Raw genomic sequence first — 22,141 nt, 5'->3', positions numbered from 1 at the left:
AAGCTCTTGCAGAAATCGATAATTTGAGGAGGACCTATAAAACCTGGATATCAGCTCTACAAGTCTGTCTACCCATTTCAATTAATCTTAGGTTTATATTTTCATTTATCTGCTTCGAAGATAACATGGTCCTAAAGCCTTGTCTCTAATCACGAATGCCAGTCTTGATTATGAGAAGCATTACTGTGGGCTCTAGTTAGCTTGTGTTTTATTAAAGCATATTGCAGAAACACATTTGTGTGTACGTTCCAATGATACAATAAACACAAAAGATGAGCAATTTAAAGTTTGCAGTTTTATGTACATTATCAACATCAACAATCAAATCTCAACACCTCTCTCTGTATAGTGAGTGATGCTTCACAACAAAACAGGCCTGATTTACATTTGTGTAGATCCAAAGCATGGTATTTTTAATAATAATTTGTAAATGGATGTTTCTGTGATGAGTAGGACTGTCTTTAATTCCTTACACCAAGCTGGATCTAACAAAAACTCATTACATTTACAGCATTAACTTCAAATTGTGATGGATTTAGGTACAATTTTTATGTTATATGATATGTACTGCATCTGATGCCAGTAATTGCTTGACCTAATTTACAATAACCATATCTACTTTCTGACACTGGAAATGTACAAACTCTAGAAGTGGAAATGATTTTCATAATTAGTTTAGAGCAGAGGATAATACTGATTTCAGAAAAACTTTGTACAGCACTTTACTGTTCCAGTAAATAAGTTTTTACATACTTTAATTCTCAATTTCACATTTTTAATTTTCAATTTTACATTTCATCCTTTTACCTAGTCTTGTTTACTAAATAAAAAAAAAATCTGCAATTTTTCAGCATTCCAGTTCTATGAAATAGACAAGATTTTCAAAGCAATATTACACTGCTGCACTTTCTACTTGGTGATATGGAATCAGCATACACTAAAGACTACCTTGGTTGCTATAGGAACCAGTCTAGTTTGCAAACAGGCTGCAGCCAGCGTAGTTTGTCAAGACATAAGGACTGAACAAATTAATTTCTTTATTAAACAAGAATTTCTTTAAATAGCATTCAAGAAAAATGAAATTGCATGTCTGGCGTTAACCATGTTCACAAAATGCCTACAAACAAAACTTGGAGAACTAACATAAACTGATAAGGTACAGTATGTTAAGATTTTCCTTCACTGCCATTTGAATCTTTTCAGGCCTTAAAAAGATTTGCTGATGAAAATTGCATGTATATTTCAGACGTGCACCAGGATAAGCAGGAATTACACAAGTAGTAGAAGTAATAACTTTTTTGAGCTGTGCTTGTACTGTATGTGATAAGCAGAAATGTGCAATTTTTTTAAAGGATTATTATTGTAAGACATAGGTGTCAGGACTCCCAAAGTGTAAAACTCAGAATACTGTACTGGTTTCTACAAAATCATGGGTCTGCTTGACATCTAAAGTGGCATCATAGAAATCTGTTTAATTAACACCCTTCTAATGTACACGTATCTATTGGGTGGAATATTTGTATTATTATGCACAGTGTTCTTGGAGAGATATGTTTGTCTAAAAATGGATTTACATAATCCTTTAATAAAATTAAAATTGGACTTCTGTTTTAGACATAAATCTTGCTTTTCATTTGTAGATAAAAATGAACTGGTATGCTTTACTTATTTCAATAATTGCTTGAGGTATTATATATTTCATTAAATCAAATATTTGGGGACATAAAAGCAGGTATAGAAAAATAAAGGAATGGCTAATAAGATTCACTATGATTTTAAATCCTAAGAAAGTATGACCTTCTGATGAAAAAATAAAAACGTACAGTGTTTTCAGGAAGTGTTCACTGCCTTAGATTTTTTCCACAATTTGTTAAATTGAGTTATACTCAAATAAAAATAAATTTATCATTCATTTCACTCATTTATAATGGATTTTTGGCACTGATACAAACAAAGTGCTATATAATGTCACAGTGTAACAAAAGTACTGGCATTTTTTATGTGTAATTTAAAGTAAAACCCTGAAATGACTTGTTTTGTTAAGCTTTCACCTACCTTTGTTAAGTGTGAAAGCCAGTAAAAACACTCACCACAGCTAATTCACATAAAGCCAAGTTTATTAAGTAAGGTAGTCACCACAGATCAGCACGTTCCACAGCAAGGAGAAGGTAGAGTCTACGATGCCAGCATTAGTCAATTGCATTGAGAATCTGTAGAAGGACTTAAAGTTTTAGTTCACTAACGTACCCCATCCAGTTTGACAGAGTTTGAGCAAATGTTTAAGAAAGAATGGGAAGAAATCCCTAAATCCAGATGTGGAAAGCTGATATGGTTCTTCTCAAGATGTCTCAAAAATATTTTGACTCTTTAAATTGTTACATCTGTTGTATGAATCAAGGTAAAAAATTCATTAAAAATGTTGTAATACAATAATATTTGCATTTGTGCAGGAGGGACGAATACTTTCTAATGGCACTGTAATTGTAAAAAATGCAAAAGATGCACAAAATGTCTGCAATTTCAATAAGGGTGTGTAGACTTTTTATATCCACTGTATTAGGGAATACTATGTAACCATGTGATAAATGCCCCCAAATAAAGATATTAATGTTGTACAGCAAAGCCTCCTAAAGATCTCTTACATTTAAATTGTAAAATTTAATCCAAAGCCACTTCTCCCTCCTTATAAATTCAGAATTCATAGCATGTGATTTTTCTCGGTAATCCACTGGGCCCTCTCATTTTGGAGGCGAAGGACTGAAAATGTTAATGCAGAAAGAATATTAATTTTTATCATAGCACAGCCAGTTTGTAATGAAGCTTGTAAACACACCCATATATTCATGTTTGCCTTCAGCTGTCATAAAATCATTAAAATTGTCAGTTATGATAGCATGTAATAAGAGCTGAATATCTACACCTAAATAGTTTACATGCATAACTAGCAGTATTTTCAATGGCAGGGCAGCATCTTCCATCTCAGTGTTCAAGGACATCAACACTGTCTTTAATCAGTTAATCATACATCCTGTCACTGAACAGACACGGCGTTGATTTGGAGACATTAAGAAGTGCACATCATCTGTATAAAGGAAGCTGATGCTGAGCTGAGTTGACAGTGATCGGAGTAGAAAGGTTGCCAAACAGCCAGAATGAGGAGTTCCAATGACAAACAAAAATAGTGGAAAAGTGGAGAGCCCCGATGAGCGCCTCTCGAAAAAACAAACTGGGTAAACTGGGTACTGGGTATTGCATGTGGGCAGAGCCACTGAAGGGTTAACATATGCAGTAATACTATATTAATAAACTGTGGGCCCAGCACCATCAGATCCAACGCCAACCAGAGATGATGCCATTCCGAATTGGTAAAAGGCTCTTGGGCACCTATTGATTGAACAGCACAAGGACCGTTGTCAATTGCTGCATAATGTATGTGATGTGTAGAAGATGGTGTTTTTCATCAGTTGGAGAACATCTTGTGAGAAACCTTGTTCAATCAATATGGACTATATTAGTTATAAAAGCTTCATGCTGATGTGATAGCACTTTAAGACAGAGCTTGGCATCTATTTGATCTTTTAATGAAAGACGGTGATAACTAAAGAATGTTCTTTTCTAGTAGTAAGGACATACAATAGTAGCTGTTTTTTACATCTCTAGGAGATGAGACTTGCTTAATAGCAGTCTGACTAATATCTACAGTAACAAATCAGGGCCAACTAAATCCAAAAAGCTAGACAGAATTCAGATGGGATACCATCAATTCTGGGAAAATGGGAGATCTTTTATGTCCTGCAGTACATCCTTTAGCTCTGTGAATATCAATGGTTTAACAAGGCTTTGAAGGAAACGTGCAGATTTCCTTAGCAAGATGGGTATCGGAGCTACTGTATATAGTGAAGTCCAATAGAAACAGAATGCATTATTTATCCGGGTTAGATACATTAAAATAGTAATAATTCCTTATGCTTATACAGCGCTTTTCTGGACACTCCACTCAAAGCGCTTTACAGGTAATGGGGACTCCTCTCCACCACCACCAATGTGCAGCATCCACCTGGATGATGCGATGGCAGCCATAGTGTGCCAGTATACTCATCACACACCAGCTATCAGTGGAGTAAAGTGATGAAGCCAACCCATAGATGGGGATTATTATGAGGCCATTATTGGTAAGGGCCAATGGGAAATTTGGCCAGGATGCCAGGGTAACACCTCTACTCTTTTTGAGAAATGCCCTGGGATTTTTAATGATCACAGAGACTCAGGACCTCGGTTTTACGTCTCATTCTAAGGACGGCGCCTTTTTTACAGTATAGTGTCCAGTATAGATGGCGGTGGCATTCCCAACATCCAGCTCTCAGAATGGCTGGAGAAACTGAGTGCTTCAAGAAAACAGTGAGCATCTGATATTTCTGATGATTTAAACGGATGTTCATCTCATCACTGATTAATCTGTCTTTAACTAAATGTGCAGGTTGTCGACTGGACTGTGGGTGAAGCTAATGATGTAAATTAACATGGAAACCATGGAAAAGTTTGATATATTGGGATAGTGATTAAATGCCAATGTACAGTAGGGTCTTAGAAGGTGAATTTTTTAATTAATATGTTGAATTGGGAAGCGGTGTAGTCTTCATTTGGAATCTGATGTTGTTTCTGGAAACATTTTCTAAACTTAGCTGAAGTGCCAGTTTATTCATTTATTGTTTTTCAGCCGTTTGATCAGAATGCACTAGGAATATGCAACCATTCTTAACAGTATTATCAGAAACTGATGATGCTTTCCCTTATTCCCATAATTTAATCATAAACAAGCACTACTTATCATGTTTGGCTTGTTTAATGAAGAATTGTAACTTTTTTTTCCAAAAATTCAATTTTTAAAATTCTTTATAACCTATAACAGAACTTTAACAGTGTTAATAATCTTGTAGAAAATGACACCTCTTGATCAAATTCCTATACAGTAATATATACTTTATGAATGGATGCTAAATAGTAATAAGTTTAAGCAAGTTATTTTCTAAGTGAAACTGCTACTGGAAGACTGTAATTTTTCATTCAACTTAGGTTATACATGGACCTATGTCTTCAATTACCTCTTATGCTTCAACTATGCATATTTGCATAATGAAGTACTGGTCATATTAGGAAGGTTTGTTAATGCATTTGTGAATGTGTTGGGTGAATGCATTCTGTAATTGCCTTTATGTTGTATACAGTATTTCTATTGTATTTCTTTAATTGTATGGGGTCACCAAACCAACACACAGTACAACTAGTTGTTATGGCAATAAAGTGAACCTATCTGAAAATTGCTTATTCCTGGCACAAGCTGTGACAGTTCACAACTTGTTCCAGAATCACAGGGCACAATGAAGTGAGTCCTGAATGAATGAGTCACCAGTTCATTGCAAGGCACACATACAAAGGGATAATTCAGAGACACCGGTTAACTTAGACATGTCTTTCGGGAGGCCAAAAGGATTTAGAACAGCTGGAGAAAACTCCAGAAGATACAATACAAAATCAGAGCCCGGACCCACTGCTGTGAGGCAGCAGACGTAACCACCACATTACCCACAATGAGGTCACAATAACACTATCACCTGGCACTCAGCCGCTTCTGTGACATCACAGCTTTTTATATGAGGTCAAGGTAGTCTGCGACAAAAGTTGCTGTCTCTGAAACTGCCGTGGCTTTTCATAGAGAGTGCTTACACTGCCAATAGAGGGGTTGTAAATGTAAGAGTTTGTGATTTTAAATTGTAATCATAATGTATCATAATAATCTATAATCACATAATAATCTATTTATATAGGTACTCTGTTCCTGATACTTTGATTTTCTATTCAGGATAATACAAGCATCAGCATAAGGCACAGCATTTCAATGACTCTGAGGTACAGAAAAGGTACAGCATTTTGAAAATGTCTTAATAGTTGAAAATATGTCATGTTTTATTTTGTTGGGACTAAAGATTATCCATTTAACAGTTCTTAAAAAGCAGATTTAAACTAACTACAACCTACAACAGGGTATAGTATGTGAAAATGATGGCATATTAACTGTTCCTCATCAAAATGTGTATTTACACCAGTATGCACTGTCCTGGTAGAGAATGTCAATACATAATTGTAAATTTAGTTTAACCAGTTTTTAGGGAAAGAAAAATAAACATGGACATGATGTTGGGTTTAATTATTAGACCTGCCTAAGTGTTTTTTGCTTTCAAGTTTTCTTTGACAGGAAAAAAATCTACAAGTTGTATTTTACCATTTAAACGTTGATGAATGAAAATGATAAAAATTGAAGGAATTATACAGTATGTCAGCCCATATAAGATTACAATGTTGTTATTAAATTATTTTCTTAAAAGAGTAAAGTAAGGCTCTAACACTAATTGTCAGGTATCTTCTTAAATAAGCTTTACACAATTATGTGTGAAAATGTGGCCAACATATTCATACATTATTCCATAAATATAAATTAGCAGTGTGCACATACTGTATGTACTTTTTAGTTTTTGAGGATAAAGTTAGTTATTTAAAGTTGAAAAAAGTGTTTTTGATTGAAAACAACTCAGAGAAAGAAAGAAAGAAAGAATGACTCTGTTATATTTAGATTGATATTTTTTAATATTTCGATTTTTAATTTAATCATGTGGTAAACTAGACTACTTAATTCGAAAAACTAATTCGTGTTTACGACCACACCATCAGAGAGTTCCTACTTATACCACAGAGCAAATTACTGGGGCAAAAAGGGTGAATTTCATTGTTCAAGCATATAGAACCTACAATCAAATGATCCAGAGGATCAATGCCCTGGGGAGTTTTTAAATATATGGTATTTTTAACAGGTTAATTTTGGTCCTGGGTTTTACACACAGGCTGGGAGTGGCTCTTATCCCAGTGTTGCCCCTAACAACCAGCACATTCGCACTGGGACTTGTCTAACCCCATGCAGACTCGCTCAGGCCACATTTCCCAGCCCCCATTAATGTATTAATCAGGCACACTGCAATCATCAGTTGAGCTCCTTATTTAAGGTTGATTCCCTGCCTGCTCTGTGCTCCAATGTTGATCTGACGCTCAGTTCCACTTACCAGAACTCTAGTGCTTTTCTCATTTTATCTCAATAATTGCCGCTAATGGCACTGACAAGTAAGGGAATGTTTTCTCCACACCACCTTCGATTTAGCTAATCTTTTTCTCCACCCCAACTAGTCCACCTCTGAAACTCAGGCAGACCTTTGGTCCCCCCAGAACTCCTAAGAGTCCCTCTGAACACCCGTAGAGCTTGGCTTGCCGATCGTCACAGTCCCTGTATGTCAGGGACCTGAGCATAACACAGGTCCCTGGGATTAATTGTATTTGTGATTTATACCATGTTCAATTGTATTTTTTCTTGAAATACTCCTCAACACTGTCACTTAGCACACTGTTTATTTTCATTGTACAGAGACTTGGCACGGGGTTTGTCTAGTTGATTGCCAACTAAACTTTGGAGGGCACAACAATGTGTGATTCTGGCAAGAGTTTAACACTGCTTTTATCTGACTTCTGCAGAATGGACATGGTCAAATTTACAAGCTTCTGTCCACGATCCACGCAGAGGCTTATCCTCACAAGCCCATCAAGAAGCTCTGACACCAAGATGAGACTCCAGCATTGGCTTAGCCGGTCCACGGAGCAGCTCCCTCTTGACAAGCCGTGCTTGGAGTACATTCAGTGGTTGAAGGCTGGGGAGGACCCTAATTGGCAGGAACAAGGGTGGAGAGACAGTGCTTATCACAGCCGGGCCCAGAACATTACGGACATGATAGCCTCTCTGTATCCCCTCTCCCTACCCAAACCTTCCAGAATGGGCCCCAATACCTACACGCATTTCTTGTCACAAAAGGGACATACATCTTCCTGGTCCAGGAAAAAGGCATCGGTGCAATCAAACCTAGCAAGGAGAGAGCAAGATAGGATCAGTTTTCTCAGCCAGATCAGAACACCCCCTCTGGACAGTCATGGAAACATACTTCCTCCTGAAAACTTCAAAAGGTATCCAAAAAACAGGCTTGCACCATCATTTGCATGCTTTCGGAAAACAGGGTGAATAATTCATCCCTAATTAAAGTACCTTTGCTTACATTTAAACTGTCTTTTTGGTAACTTGGGAGTTAGGAAAGATGCTGCTTGCTAACATCCATAAATCAACACATCCCTTTAAATTATGTGTTCCTCAATGCATGGGTTCCTTCTGGGTGTTGTAATTATAGCCTTTCCCTTTCTATTTGGAGAGCTACTTAGTTAAGCCTTTTTTTAAAACTGAAGGTGAAAGTTAGATAACCTGAACTGAACAATTACATTCAGGATATCACAGCTTAGCATTCTTACTCTGGTGCCTTTTTATTGCTGATTTTATCTATACTGAGTTTTAATGACCACAAGTAGTTTAAAACAACAGTACTCCTAAAAATCATTAGTCATTGTCAGTATATTAGGAGCATTAGTTTGGAATTTTGTATCCAAGGAAGAAGAGTGATAAATATTTGTGGTCCACCAGGACTACTAAACATGATGTTAGATCTATTAACATGATAATAGGTCTCCCATTCAAGTACTGCTAGGGTAACTTTGCTTAATGTTGAATATGATGATTTGATGATCGATTACTGCAAATTCTTACAAATTCATATCAATGATCTAGATTTTGGGATAGTTCATGTGCTGGTTAAATTTGCAGATGTTACTATAATAAGAGTATAGTTTCCATTACTTTTGTCTAGTCTTTTTATAATTTTCTTTGTTGGTTTTTCAGTGTTTTCTAATCTTCCTATTTGATATCATCGATGAAACTGACTAGTATACTTAATATATCAGAAATAAGAACATATGGTAGGAACCTTACAAAAGAATTGTTACAAACTACAGAAGGTCGGTCAGTCCATAAAGCCCATTTGGTAGTTAATAGTTAATTGATTCAAGGATCTCATCCAGCTGTTTCTCGAAAGAAATCCACTGTGTTGACTCAGTACCTGAGAATTTTGAATACTTGTAGCAGGTCCCCTCATAGTTATCCCAGTCTAAAAAGGTTCATTTCCTTCAGTGTGGACTGATTCGGCACAGCAATACAGTATTTGTTCTGTGAGGTGGCAACCAAATTTTACACAATATTGTAAATGAGGCTATATGAGTACGTTAGATAATTTTATCATAATGTCCCTTAACTTAAATTCTTCATTTTTAACCTAATAGCCTAGAATTTTGTTCGCCTTTTTAAATGCTTCTCCACATTGTTTAGAATACTGTATGTTAATTCTTCTACGTGATCTGCATTTCCCATTTTGTATTTACCATATAAATTTTAAGTGCCATTATTATTATAATTTATTATTTAAATTTAGGATAGCACTGGCCCTAGTACAGATCCCTGTGGTACTCCACTAGTATTTATCCCTTATCTAGTTTGAAGGCTGAGCGGGGAGCTGCATCAGTGTGCAGCCTACAAATCAAAAAGTAGAGGTTAAATCCACACTAAAAAGTAAAAAAAAATACAGAAGGCTATCATAAAGTTTGAGAAAGAATGTGGGGATTTAAAGCTCAAATGAATGGAAGTCAGGGCAAATGCATAAAGCTGAACTATAAAAAAGGAGAGATTCTACAAAGAAATTTGAAAATAGAGCTGTTGGAAGGTGCAATCCAAGTCTGAGGATAATCTTGGCTTCTGTTATCTTTCTAGAGTAAAAGTCTTGAAAACCCTGTAAAAGGAAACAGACAGAACAGTGTAATTACTATGGCAGGACAGAGGTACAAATGGGCAACAACTGTAGTTGCTTAGACAGAACTTTGATACATACTGTTCTGTTATGTTTCCTGAAAAGGTCAGCCAGTCTTTTTTCTGTTTCGCCAATAGAATATACAGCAGGGCACCTTCTGCAAGAGATGCAATAAATGAGATTGCGGAGACAATATTAAGGGCTCTGATTATTGGTTGATTATTTAAATACAAAATATCCTATGATAATCCTGTAGATCATTAGAAACTGAGGTCTCACACAAAAACATGCACTCAGCCCATGTCTGTGTATAAGTACTCTAATTCCAAAAGTGCTTTACAAATAGGAGGAGAGCTACTTCATCCACCACTCAAACTCAACCAAAAAAATCTTCATCTATTAGATTAAATAAAAGCTTTAGTTTCACCAGATTTTACAAGCAAAGACTGGAATTTAGCCAGGACACTGGAGTTAACTCCTGTGTATTTGCCCAGTCACATATTGGAGTATTGGTTTAAAAATGTGGGGGTACAGAGTGTGCCACTACTAGTCCATCTGCAGCATATTATAATGCAATATAAAATTGAATTAAAATTAGTATCTGAATTTGGTGATCTGTAGTGTACTCCTAATGCCTTTTGAATCTTTTTTTTCTTATATCTTATATACTGTATATGACCTATATACAGATTTTATATACTGTACAGTAGATGTTTGAAACCATTGATTCATCTAATTCATCTTATGTGTCTGTATGATCTTTTGATATACAGTATTGGTAAAAGTTTTTTGACTGGTCTTTTAATGTATTGTTTCTCACTTTCCCACTTGTTGAATCTGCTCTCCTATGTATCTGCCTTACAGATTGATTTTTCTATAAATGTTATTGAAATCTTTGTCTCTGGCCTCTTCTCAATTAGATGCATTCCATGGTGACTGTACAGATAGGTCTTGCTATAACAAGGCGTTCAGCACACCACGCATTCTGCCCTGTGTCTAGGTTTTATGGAACGACATTTGGATGTGTTCCATCAGAAAACCACTTAGTTGGAACATTCTCTTTTGTATGAGTATATAAATGAAGTACTAGGTCTCATTTTGAGACACATTGCTTATTAAACTCAATTGAAATGAAAGAAAAGAAGCAAGAAAGGTTAAAGCAAAACAAAATTAAAAGGCTATACACAGGATTATTCTGCCTAGAACCTGTGTCCAATAGTGACATGTTAATTCTGAAAAGTGTCTGACTAGAATCAACATGCCACCTGCTTGGATAAGCATATTTTCAAATGCTTATGAGTAAAAGATGTAATTTGATATACAATCCATACCAGTAAAAGTCTGGAAATCAAGGGGAAACCAGCACAGTGATTAAGCATACTGTATCTGTTTTTGCTGTTTTTACAGTTTAAATTTACAGTAGTGCATTTAATAGCAGTAGTATTTTACTAGTCTAGTTCACATAACATAAAGTTTCATGTGGTAAAACAAAACAAACTTGAATATTTTGAAAACAGAGGTCCTCCTATTCAATGTAATTGTAGGACTTGATCCTGATACTCCTTGAAGTCCAATTGAAAAAAAGGCTGTATTCTTCCCTACTCCACTGTAGAGGCAGTGGGATTTTTCCCTAAACAATGCTCCTTATGTCATTCTTCTCATTTTTGGTTCAGGATGTTACAAGTCATTTATAGCCTGAGAGAAACAAAACCGCACAAACTGCATGTTGAGATAATTGACTCTCAGATAATGTGAGCAGCTTTGAATTAATTACAGTAGTGAGGCATGAAACAGCTAGCAGAAGGGATATAGGAGGAAGAATGAAGTAAGACTGAATTACACATTTCATTATGGTTAAGGCATCTAAGAATACTGCAGACATTGTTTTGGTTGAGCGTTAGAGAACACTAGTTGAGAAAAAGACTAAAGCCTGGTCAGAGGAATGAGTATAGACATACAGCTTTATCTGAGATGTGTTTTATGTATGGAGTCTGTGTGTAGGATAGACAGTTTCACTTACCTCTAGGTTTCTCAATTGTTCTGATTGTGATTTATTAACCAGAGCTGTATAGCAGTTGTATAATATAATTAACAATATGAATGGACTGTCGTCAAGGTTGTTGGGCTTTTCTCAGCATTTTTTCTCTACTCCAAGCAGTATGATAAATGTGTTATATTCCAAGGGTAGAGTATGTTCATGCTCTTTGGTAAATTAGAACACACTCTGTGGTCTCAGTGTGAGGCTCACCCAGTGCTCGTCCAGGGGCAGAATGATTCCTAAAGCTCCGAAATCATTGGTTTAAGTCCGGGCTGTGCCATTACCTTTTTGTGACTAGTGACAGTTCTCAGGTGATGATGTTAAATGCACTTATTTCTTTCAGGGTGTCCTTATTGATCCCTCTGATTTGCTGATATCCTGTGAGCCCACATTGTTTACAGTGAGATCACAGTTATCAACAGGTCTCGATTCAGACAGATAGGTGAGACATAACAACCCAAGCATTGACTGCTTGTTACATGGACGTTATTGATCAATTATCACTCGGCAACTTTATTTCTACTTGTATTCACTGTTTCTTTGGATTAGTTGTAATTTGCTGTTACTGATATTTTCACAACACTGTTCAGAGGAATGAGAGGCTAGAACCTTTGCAATAGACTCTTGTGTGTGATCTCTAATTTACAGCAATTAAAGAGATACTACAGGTAGTCTCAGCAATAGCATGTATCAAACTCCTGGACTCCCAGAGCTTGAGGCAGGAAATTATTTTGTGGTGTCCCAAAGAATATTAAAGAAAATACTGAATGTTAAATACAAATACTGAAAACAATTCAATCCATAAAACAATTAGTCTAGGAAAATACAACTTAAAATACTTTAACAGAGAAATGAAGAGAAAACATCTGGAGAGAATGTTACACATACTGTACAAAAGGGCCTAATATTCCACAATAAAAGAGTACACAGAACTACACGCACAAGTGAAAAAAATAGAATTGCCAAGTGAGAAGTGGAGTCATAAAATAACATATACAAGGTATGTTTTCAATAACACAACAATGAAAGAACTGTAAAATGTTTAATGAATCATTCATGGGATAACAGATGATTTATAATAAAACACAAAAATAAATAGAAAACATTCTAAATATTTAATGTAGTTTTTTTTGCAATAGATAATATCAGTTATACACCCTGTGATACAGAAAGACCTCTATCGTTGTTGTAACCTACCTGACTAGCCTGTGGGTCTGATTGTTTAATTAGTTCCTGTTTAGAAGAAATATACAAAGTTCTTCTAGACAATCAAACTGAAACCCAGTACTAGGGCAAATGTGAATTCCAATGCTCTGTGCTGTTTAACACCTAAATACAGTTAAAAACATCTAATCAAACAAAGAAAATAAAGCTCTCCTAAAGGGTTCAGTACACTTGAGTAATTTAGTACAGTATATTGATGTTAGGAATATACAGGTTCTGAGGACTAGGAATGGTGAACTTACTTCACCTCTTGAAAAGAAAATATTAAACATTAAATATTAGAAAATGTCAACCTCAATCCTGATTCCACAGCGATTCTTTGCTTCATCTAATTTTTTTTTATATTTAGGACATCTTCAGCAAGAGGAACGACAAGGAAATTAAAAGTAATTTAAGTACAGGTTTGATTGAAAGCCTTAAATTGGCTGCTGCAATATTTTTTTTCTTAGGTCCAATAGTTATGTATAACAATACAGTATTTGCAAGATTTTAGAGCACAAAATTTCAAAATATACAAAAGCATCTATCAGTCTCAACTGTTTCACTATAAAATGTCTGCTTATCAGTACTGATCTTAAATGAACTGATCATTTTATTGTGATAAAGAGTTGTTCCTTTGCACATTTATCATAATAAAATTCCTAATATTTCCAAGTAAGGTCCCAGAATATAAAAAAGAAAACAAGCATTGTATAGCATATAATATATGACCTTTGGTTTTTACTATTGTGTTTCATGTTGTTGTCCATGAGACCTTGAATAACAAAAGTATACATAGTGGACTTTTAAATGTCTGGTCTGGAGGAGCTCCTTTTATTCTTAAATCCCATCTAAAATTGTGTTTGTTTTGATTGCAAAGCTCACAAATGAGTGATACATTTGCAGTTTCAATTTTAAAGTGAGAACTGAAATCTCTGCAATCTTCATTGCATGCGCATATTCTGAGAAAACACATTTGCTCCTTTAAGATCTGAATCGCCTGTATTCTGCAGATCCCAGGATTTCATTTTTCACCACCGAAAATCCCAGTTTGCTTCCTGAATGCTTCCTGAATGTCCAGATTTCGTTGGTTCTTTCATCTGAGAAGGAGATGTAGGCTTTGAATCATAATGAGTTGAATTTTCAGCAGCTTCTTGTGTTTCACAGTCATCCTTCCTTGCCTTGAATGTCTCAGAGCAAATTACAGTAATCAAGGTTTTGCTATTTCTAGATGAATCCACACAGGGTATCTTTACTCCTTTAGCTGTGCTTTCATTAGAAGGAAGCTGATCTCCAAAAAAAGGGGGAACATTTATCCCAAGCCCCTGGGGACAGACTTGTTGAAGCATCTCTTCCACTAGTTTTCAGATATTTCATCCTCGGTACTTGTTTCTTCATTTCCTTACAAGCCATCTGTTATTATTCTATTTTTAGAATAGTTTTGAGTCTACAGTAACTGTGATCCTTAAAAACGAGTAACATTTGCCTGAATAATTCATGTTACTGTCCTCATGTCTGTATGCCTTTCTTAGTAAAGAGTTAGTTTGCCATGTGTTAGGTTTTTCTGTATGAACGTATATTTTTAACTATTACTACAACCTGGTTTAACTAATTTTTCAGTTCACTATACTACTGTAAATAACTTTAAGAGTTACTCTTTCACAAACAGTTAAAGTTTTAAATGCTTTTAAAAATATGTTGTGTTGTTTATTATCACAACACTAATGATAATTTGCTGTGGTTTATCATTGTGCAACATGAATTATGAAAATGCAGTGGATTTTCATTACCAAGGATTAAATCATGGATGAAAATAAACCCTTTCTAACCCATCCCAACCATATGTACAGTAAAATACATACTGTATAAACACACTGTCAGAATAATTATTTGCATTTTACAAAATGCCTTAAAATACTAGTTTGTTCACACACAACTGAAAAAAATATTGATTTAACAATATATTCCAAACATATATTGAAAATGCTTTTATTTTCATTGGATCACATATCACTAGCATCATTGATTAGTTTTATTTAGCATATTTTAAGTTATTGTGCCCTATTTATACAAGGTGTTTTTAAGAGGAGGGTCTCATTAAGGATTTAAATCTATGATTAATTTATTTTGATCCTTGCTTTAAATGTTTTCGTTCTTAACTTGGTTCCTTGAATCCAAAGGGTTTACCTTTAAATCAGGTTCTTTACCAGATTAAAAGAAAAATGCTTTCCTCTCAGTCATTGAGATTTATGGCAGCCACAGCTCTACAGTACATCCACTACTCATCAAGGTCACCTTACAGGCACTTGTTAAACTCAGGGCCATCATATTCAGCCATCTTAAAGCACTGCCACTCCCACCCGCTTATGGGAAGTGTAGTTCCAGAAACCAATGCTGCGACTGCAAGAACTCCAATTTCTTCATAGCAAGGTTATAATATGCATAATGGCGATCCTTTTTATGGACCAGACCATCCCCTTATTCTCAGGTTTTCCTCTCTCCATATGTAAGGAATAGAAGAGCTTTCCAAAGCAATGGAAACTTAAAATAAGCCTAATAACAATAGGCTAGTAGTAAAACAAATATAATAACATTCAAATAAATTAGATTTTTTGTATAGCACCCTTTACAACATGTTGCCATAGAGAGCTTGCACAGTTATTTACACATACTGCACTTTACAGACAAGGTTATACAATACAATAAATCAAAACGGAATTAGGGCGTGTGGACTTTAAAGTACTTTTAAAGTACTTTAGTGGATCATAGAGTAATAGTGTAACCATTAGATATGGAAGTGAAGAAAAAAAACACCATAAAGAGAAAAATAAATCTGTTTATCAAAATAAATCGTATTACTATCCAAATATTTCAACATTCTGTATAACAACTATCTGCTTTAAAATACAAGGTTAAAGACCTTACAAAAACACCCAAAACAAAAATTACAAAAAGCCTTTATGTTAAATTGGTCAATATCTGCAGGGATATCAGAGAGAATATCTAAACTCAGCGATATGAGTTTTTACTTTCATTAATAACACAACAGTTTAAGGGATGTGAATGACAATTTATAAATGCAAAACAAACTGAACACTCAAGCATATAACAAGATAAGATTTTATTGTCCCCTGAGGAAATTTTTTATGGACACCCAGCACTCCTGTACATTTAAATAGAATGCAAAAAAAGAGAAGAAAAACATTGCACATTATACTATTACAAAAAATAAGAAAAACATTGCACATCATTCTATTGCACACGTACAGTATAACACATAACAACATGTAACATTTATAACACATCACAAAACATATTGCACTCAAGTGGGTTGTAAGAGTCAAAATTGTGTTTATCCTTGACATTTGCGTTGACAGCTTTAATGGATAGTGGAACAAAGGAATGTTTGCATCTGTTTAACTTACATTTGGGAACCTTAAAACGTTTGCCAGAAGGAAGATGTTGATATTCAGAGTTGAGGATGTGTGAAGGATCTGATATCATTTTTCCTGCCTGTTTGATTATGGATTTTTCAAAGATTGTCTGCAGGGAGGGGTGTTGTTTCACTCCCATTACCTTTGAAGCTGTCTGGATGAGGTGGGTAATTTACAATTAAAAAATGAACTGATAGATTACCAAACCACACTGAAATACCATATCTGATAATGCTCTCGATTACAGCACGGTAAAAGAGTAGCATTACTTCCTGTCGATCCCCAAACACTAGTCTTCGCAGGAAATATAAGAGCTGCTGAACTTTGGAGCAAACACTCTCAACATGAGTAGACCAGCACAGGTTACGGTCTATGTGTATACCGTAGTACTTACATGAATCAACTTCAGCGATAAATTCGTTGTGGATTACTACCTATGAGTGATCACCAACTGTTCTGGGATTGAAAACTATTTGTTTTGTTTTTTTAACATTCCAAATTAGGGTATTGTTGTCACACCATTGCACAAATCTTTGGATTTCTGACATGTACAGTATACAGATGAGCTGCTACCTCTATGCATTAAGCCAAAAACAGCTGTATCATCTGAAAATTTGAAAATGAAGTTTCTTTGACTACTCCTTGTACAATCATTTGTATAAAGTGTGAACAGAACTGGAGAGCTCAAACAGCCCTAAAGGGCACCTGTGCTAATAGATCGTGACTCGGAAAGAGTTTTGTTGACCCTGACATACTGTGTGCAATTTGTTAAAAATGAATGGTACCATCTTATAATGTTATGGTTAACGGACATTTGCTTCAACTTACTTATCAATAGATGGGACTGCAGCGTATTAAATGCAGAGCTAAAGTCCACAAACAGCATCCGAGCATAGGCATTGGGGTCCTCTAGGTGTTTTAGAACAAGATGCATTACGCTGTTGATTGCATCATCGGTGCCCTGCCGGTGTTTATATGCAAACTGATATGGATCCAGTACAGTGTTCACTTCTGAGCACCACTGATACATGAAATATGACATATGTCTGACTGGTAGACAATCAGGCAATTATCTATTAGTGGCAATCATTTTTACCATGTTATCTACACTCTGTTAACACCATGTTACTGCAATACATTACTGGTTAAAAGGGTTCATTTCCTATATAAAGTGTTACCATTTCCTGTAAAAAATCTCATAAACAGTTTAGTGGATCTTTGAACTAATTAGAACCTTGTCTAATACAAGAGAGTTAAAGATATTTAAAATAGGAAGAGGTACACTATTAAAAAAAAGACAACATTACCAAATTGTAACTGTAATTTTTCCTCTGTTTATTAAAAATCTCAAACCTTTGATAAGTGTCTCTCTGCGGTCCGCCAGACACACTGGCTACAGGTTGACTCCGGCTGTCAAGAAGGACAGGACAGTGCCACCTGTCCCAGACCCCCCTCCCCCCTCTGCAGATGGGCTCAGACCTCGACTGGGAAAGCTGTCTTTCCAAAGGAACTGCCCTGTCTTTGAGCAGCTGATGAAAAAAGACTGACCAATAGCACAAAGCTGAGATCTCCAATTGCTAGCTCATACTTGTCATTTTAACAGTCTCTTATAAACGTAAAACATTCAGACTTACATTCAGATATCCTGCTGTATCTACAGTATAAAAAGTCTGTTAAATACATCGTGCAAGTATATTCATCCAATTTTCTAACCGCTTCATCCAATATAGCATTGTAGCGGAAGCCGGGGCCTATCTCTGCAAGCACCAGATGCAAGAAAGGGACAGCAGTATATCATAGGGCACACACAGACACAAATAAGCACACAATTACACCAGGGCCAGTTTTCCCAGAAGTCATTAACCTACCTGTATGTTTTTGCACTGTGGGAGGAAACCAGAGCACCCAGACGAAACCCACACAAACATGGGTACAACATACAAAATCCACGCAGGCCTAGAATAGAACCCAGGGCCCCAGCGCTGCTAGGCAGCAATGCTAACCTGAACTGGCATCCTTGTTATTGGAGAAGAAAATCAATAGAATCATTTGCTAATAATTTACTCTACTTCAACAAAGCTTTTCTTCCAAAAACGACAATCTGTACACATAAAATTTCATAGGACACAAGCAAAATACACAAGCATTATGCCTAAGTTTTAGGAAAATACTTGAATACAAGCAGAATAAATGCTGCATGCTGAAATAAATACAGGACAAAAAGCTAAAATCTTGCATAACCCGTACATGTCAAGACTGAAATGCTCTATTTTACCAAATTATCTGAATATAGTACCAGCATGTCTTTACACTGTGTGGAAACTGGAGTACACGGAGGAAACTATCATGGACATGGGGAGAACATACAAACTCCACACAGATAGCACCCAGGTCTTTATGCGAGGCAGGGATGCTAACAACTGCGCCACCATGCCTTTCTAAGAGTATGTACTGTATATAATATAGAAAAATCTTTGAAAATACATAGAAAAGGTTTTGAAAACACAATAGATTTTAAGATCTATTGTGTCTTGTGTCTGAGTCTTTGGATATACATTTTTATTATGAATTGTTTCTTATTCTCTGTATATGTTTCAATATTAAAAATACAAAAGAAAATCATTTAAATTGCACTAAATATAGAAATGATTTCCATTCCATTTTTCAAATTCCAGTACAGTTCCAGTTTTATGTTTGAAGTGCTTGGTGAAATGTAATCTGTGTATGGTGATGAAATTATTATTAACAGAACTTATTGGATCAGAACTACACTTTTTCTCTGTCTGTAATAAAAACTTAACTTTGCTTTATAAAGGTTTGTTTTTAACTGTGGAATCCTCTTCAAGCTATAAAGCTGCAATCCACAACTAATGGTGGTATTACAGCATGATGAGAAATTATAGGCAGCAGAAGGCAGAAGTAAAATCAAATGCACAATAATCACTCTTAAATTCTAAAAACAATTTAGCACAAATGTTTTCACAGAATGGCATGTGTATGATTTTATCACTGCAAAGCCATAATGGATGTACAGTAATGTTTACAATTTTTTCTCAGGACCTGTGATTTTGTATTTGTGTTTGTGAAAGTGTATTGTGTTGAAATTGAAGTGATAAAATTATATAATAAAGGAACAATGTGTTTTATTTTAAACCCCTTTTCCAAACTAAATAACCAATACATAATGTTCTTAATAAACTGGCTTAAATTGTTATTTTTTAATAGTGCACCACATCAGTCACACAATATTAAATATCAGCATACAGTAATTATACATTTGTTTGCTTCCATTGTCAGTAGACTTTAGTCACCAGCAACACAGTAATGAAGGTATTATTCCATGTCACATAAGGTGAAATATGTTAAAAACTGAGATATACTCTGTACCTTTTGTGACAAAGAGTAACCACTGCCATTAAAGATTAAATGATTTTCCTAATACAGCACTTCTTTTGAAAAACAAAAGTCTAGCCAGCAAATATTACATTACATAATGATTTTAATCTTTTCCATACTTAAATCATTAAAAGGAGATTGTATTTGTATATACCCAATATATATCCAGATATAAGGAGCAAACAACATTTTCAGAACAAGTTTGATATTCTTTAACCTCACTGAGTTTTGAAAACTGCCTCTCCTTCACTTCCCTGAGGCTCAGGGCGCTCAGGTAAGTTCACATTAACCTGGTTTCCAGTTGCATCTGTTCCATTTCCTCTTTTCCCTCTGATTTTAATTTTAAGGGAGCTGGCTTTACATGTGTCTGAAGGTTTGACAGATTTTAAGCAGACAGGCTCAGACTCATTGGCGTTCAGGTTCTGCTCTGAAATGTCACTACATCCTGTTTTCACTGCATTCTGGGCCAGCACTCGCAGGAACTGCTGCTCCACTGCAGAATTCAACTTTGCATCTTTAACCCACTTTGGTCTGGTCACTGGATTCAGAATTGACTCCACATCAGAAGACCTATTGAAAGGGATCCCTGTATCCACCTTCTTCTTCCCCTCTCGGATTGTTTCTATTCTCCTCCTGGCCAGTTTTGGGATAATGTCCTGGAGATCAGGGTCCAACTGGGCCACCTTTTTCTTATGTTTCTCCTCATTCTTCTTCTCTTCTGTCTTCCTTTGAAGCCACTCACTATGAGATAGCCTAAGACTTGTTGGTAGTTTATTTCCACTGTCTGGGCCTTTAGAGCACAGAGGCCTGTTTTCTGATCTATGTGGTTTGAGGGGCTTCATTGGTATGATGGCTAAGCTCTTTTTGGGCTTCCAGCTTTCTCCTTTTTTATCATCTTTGGCATCTTGTAAAGTGTCAACACTGGTTGTAAGCAAGGACTTTTCTTGTGGTACTTCTTTAATATCTGTTAAATTTCTTCTGATGGTTTTGGAAGATTTTAGTGAAAGAGTCTCATTTTTGGATACTTCTTCAGGAGTTCTCATCACTTGAACTTTACTTGTGTCTGTAGGCTTCTCTTTTCTTTTGTTCTTGGATGCCAGAGGCTTGGGAGTAGCTGTCTTACTCAAAGTTTCCTCTGTAAGACCAGTCACTGTGCTTGATATCTGACCAACTGGCTGTGAAGCAGCAATGCCCTCTTGCTCTACTTTACTAGAAAGCATGTTATATTCTAATGAAAGATTCTCTGAAGCTGTGTTCCTGTCTTTCCTCAAATCTGTTTGTCCCTCACCAATCAGACTTGTCTTTTGGGGCAAGAGGTCTGCACTAGTGTGGATCACCGATTTATCCATTTTTGGTCTGTTAAGTTGTTTCATTGCTTGTGAACATTGACTTTGACGAGCATGAGTACCACAATGTGGATGTGTCTCTCTATCACAGCTCTTTGGTTGCTGGGATACTTCACCAGAACCCTGATTTTTTAACCCCCTGTCGGTTTTCAAATGATTAGCACTCTGCTGCACAGAAGCCTCCCTTCTCTTCCTTTCCATCCAGGCTCTCACCTGCTGCTCTGAGTCCTTTGCTCTCTCCTGCTTCTGTTGCTCTCTCCTTTTCTTCTCCTCCCTCTCCTGCCTCTTTTGGTTCCTCCTGGCTGCTCTTTTCTTTCTCCTCAGCACGTTCTTCTGATGAAGCCACTCCTTGAGCTGCCTGTTCTCAGAGGTGTCCAGCCTGCATACTGTAGCTGCCTTTCGAGGGAGGGTTCCCACTTCTGCTTCCTTCTGCTCCTCTGTCAAAACTTTGTTAGCTTTCATTTGCAGTTTGGCTTTCTTCAGGTACTCCACAGACACATTTTTTGTAGGTGCTGAATGACACCATAGAATCCGTATTCCAAAAGGCTTCATAACTGCAATGACCAGTCTTTGGTGATTTCTGTCTTTGGATACTCCAGTTCCTTCAGAATTATTTCTTGTAAGGCTGGAGATTTCCTTTTCTATCTCTCCCAGAGACTGTATTTTGGAGTTAGGATGTGATGACCACCTGATTCTGCTACTGGCATTTTTCCATAAAATGTCGCACCCTTGTTTGTCTTCACTGGACCTGGACACCTTATTCTGAGAAAAACACCGTTCATTTTTCTCTCTCTCATACATGTTCTGCAGATTGACAACTATTGTCTTCTTCTTCACATTCCTCTTCTTCTGGGCTTCCTCATGATCTCCCTTTTGCTCTGTTGTTGAACAAACCTCTTTTATATTTGGTTGAGAAAATCTTGTCTTGGTCTCTTGGTATGATCTCAT

At 36.1% G+C, this 22,141-nt stretch overlaps 2 protein-coding genes across 2 annotated transcripts; one reads left to right on the top strand and one right to left on the bottom strand.

Moving 5' to 3' along the window:
* The first annotated feature begins 7,576 nt into the window (after positions 1–7,576).
* LOC148829193 (uncharacterized) lies at positions 7,577–17,998 on the top strand. Its single transcript, XM_088923003.1, has 2 exons — positions 7,577–8,058; positions 17,836–17,998. The coding sequence occupies exons 1-2, from the start codon at positions 7,577–7,579 to the stop codon at positions 17,996–17,998; spliced, it is 645 nt and encodes a 214-aa protein (XP_088779129.1).
* Positions 17,999–20,065: 2,067 nt separating this feature from the next.
* On the bottom strand, positions 20,066–22,141 carry LOC148829192 (uncharacterized). The gene has a single exon (XM_088923005.1). The coding sequence runs from the start codon at positions 22,139–22,141 to the stop codon at positions 20,066–20,068; it is 2,076 nt and encodes a 691-aa protein (XP_088779131.1).

This window comes from Atractosteus spatula, chromosome 8 (genome assembly GCF_055471065.1).
Source record: "Atractosteus spatula isolate fAtrSpa1 chromosome 8, fAtrSpa1.hap1, whole genome shotgun sequence".
Lineage (NCBI taxonomy): Eukaryota > Metazoa > Chordata > Actinopteri > Semionotiformes > Lepisosteidae > Atractosteus > Atractosteus spatula.
The sequence above is the reverse complement of the archived record's forward strand: the minus strand, read 5'-3'. Positions and strand labels throughout refer to the sequence as shown.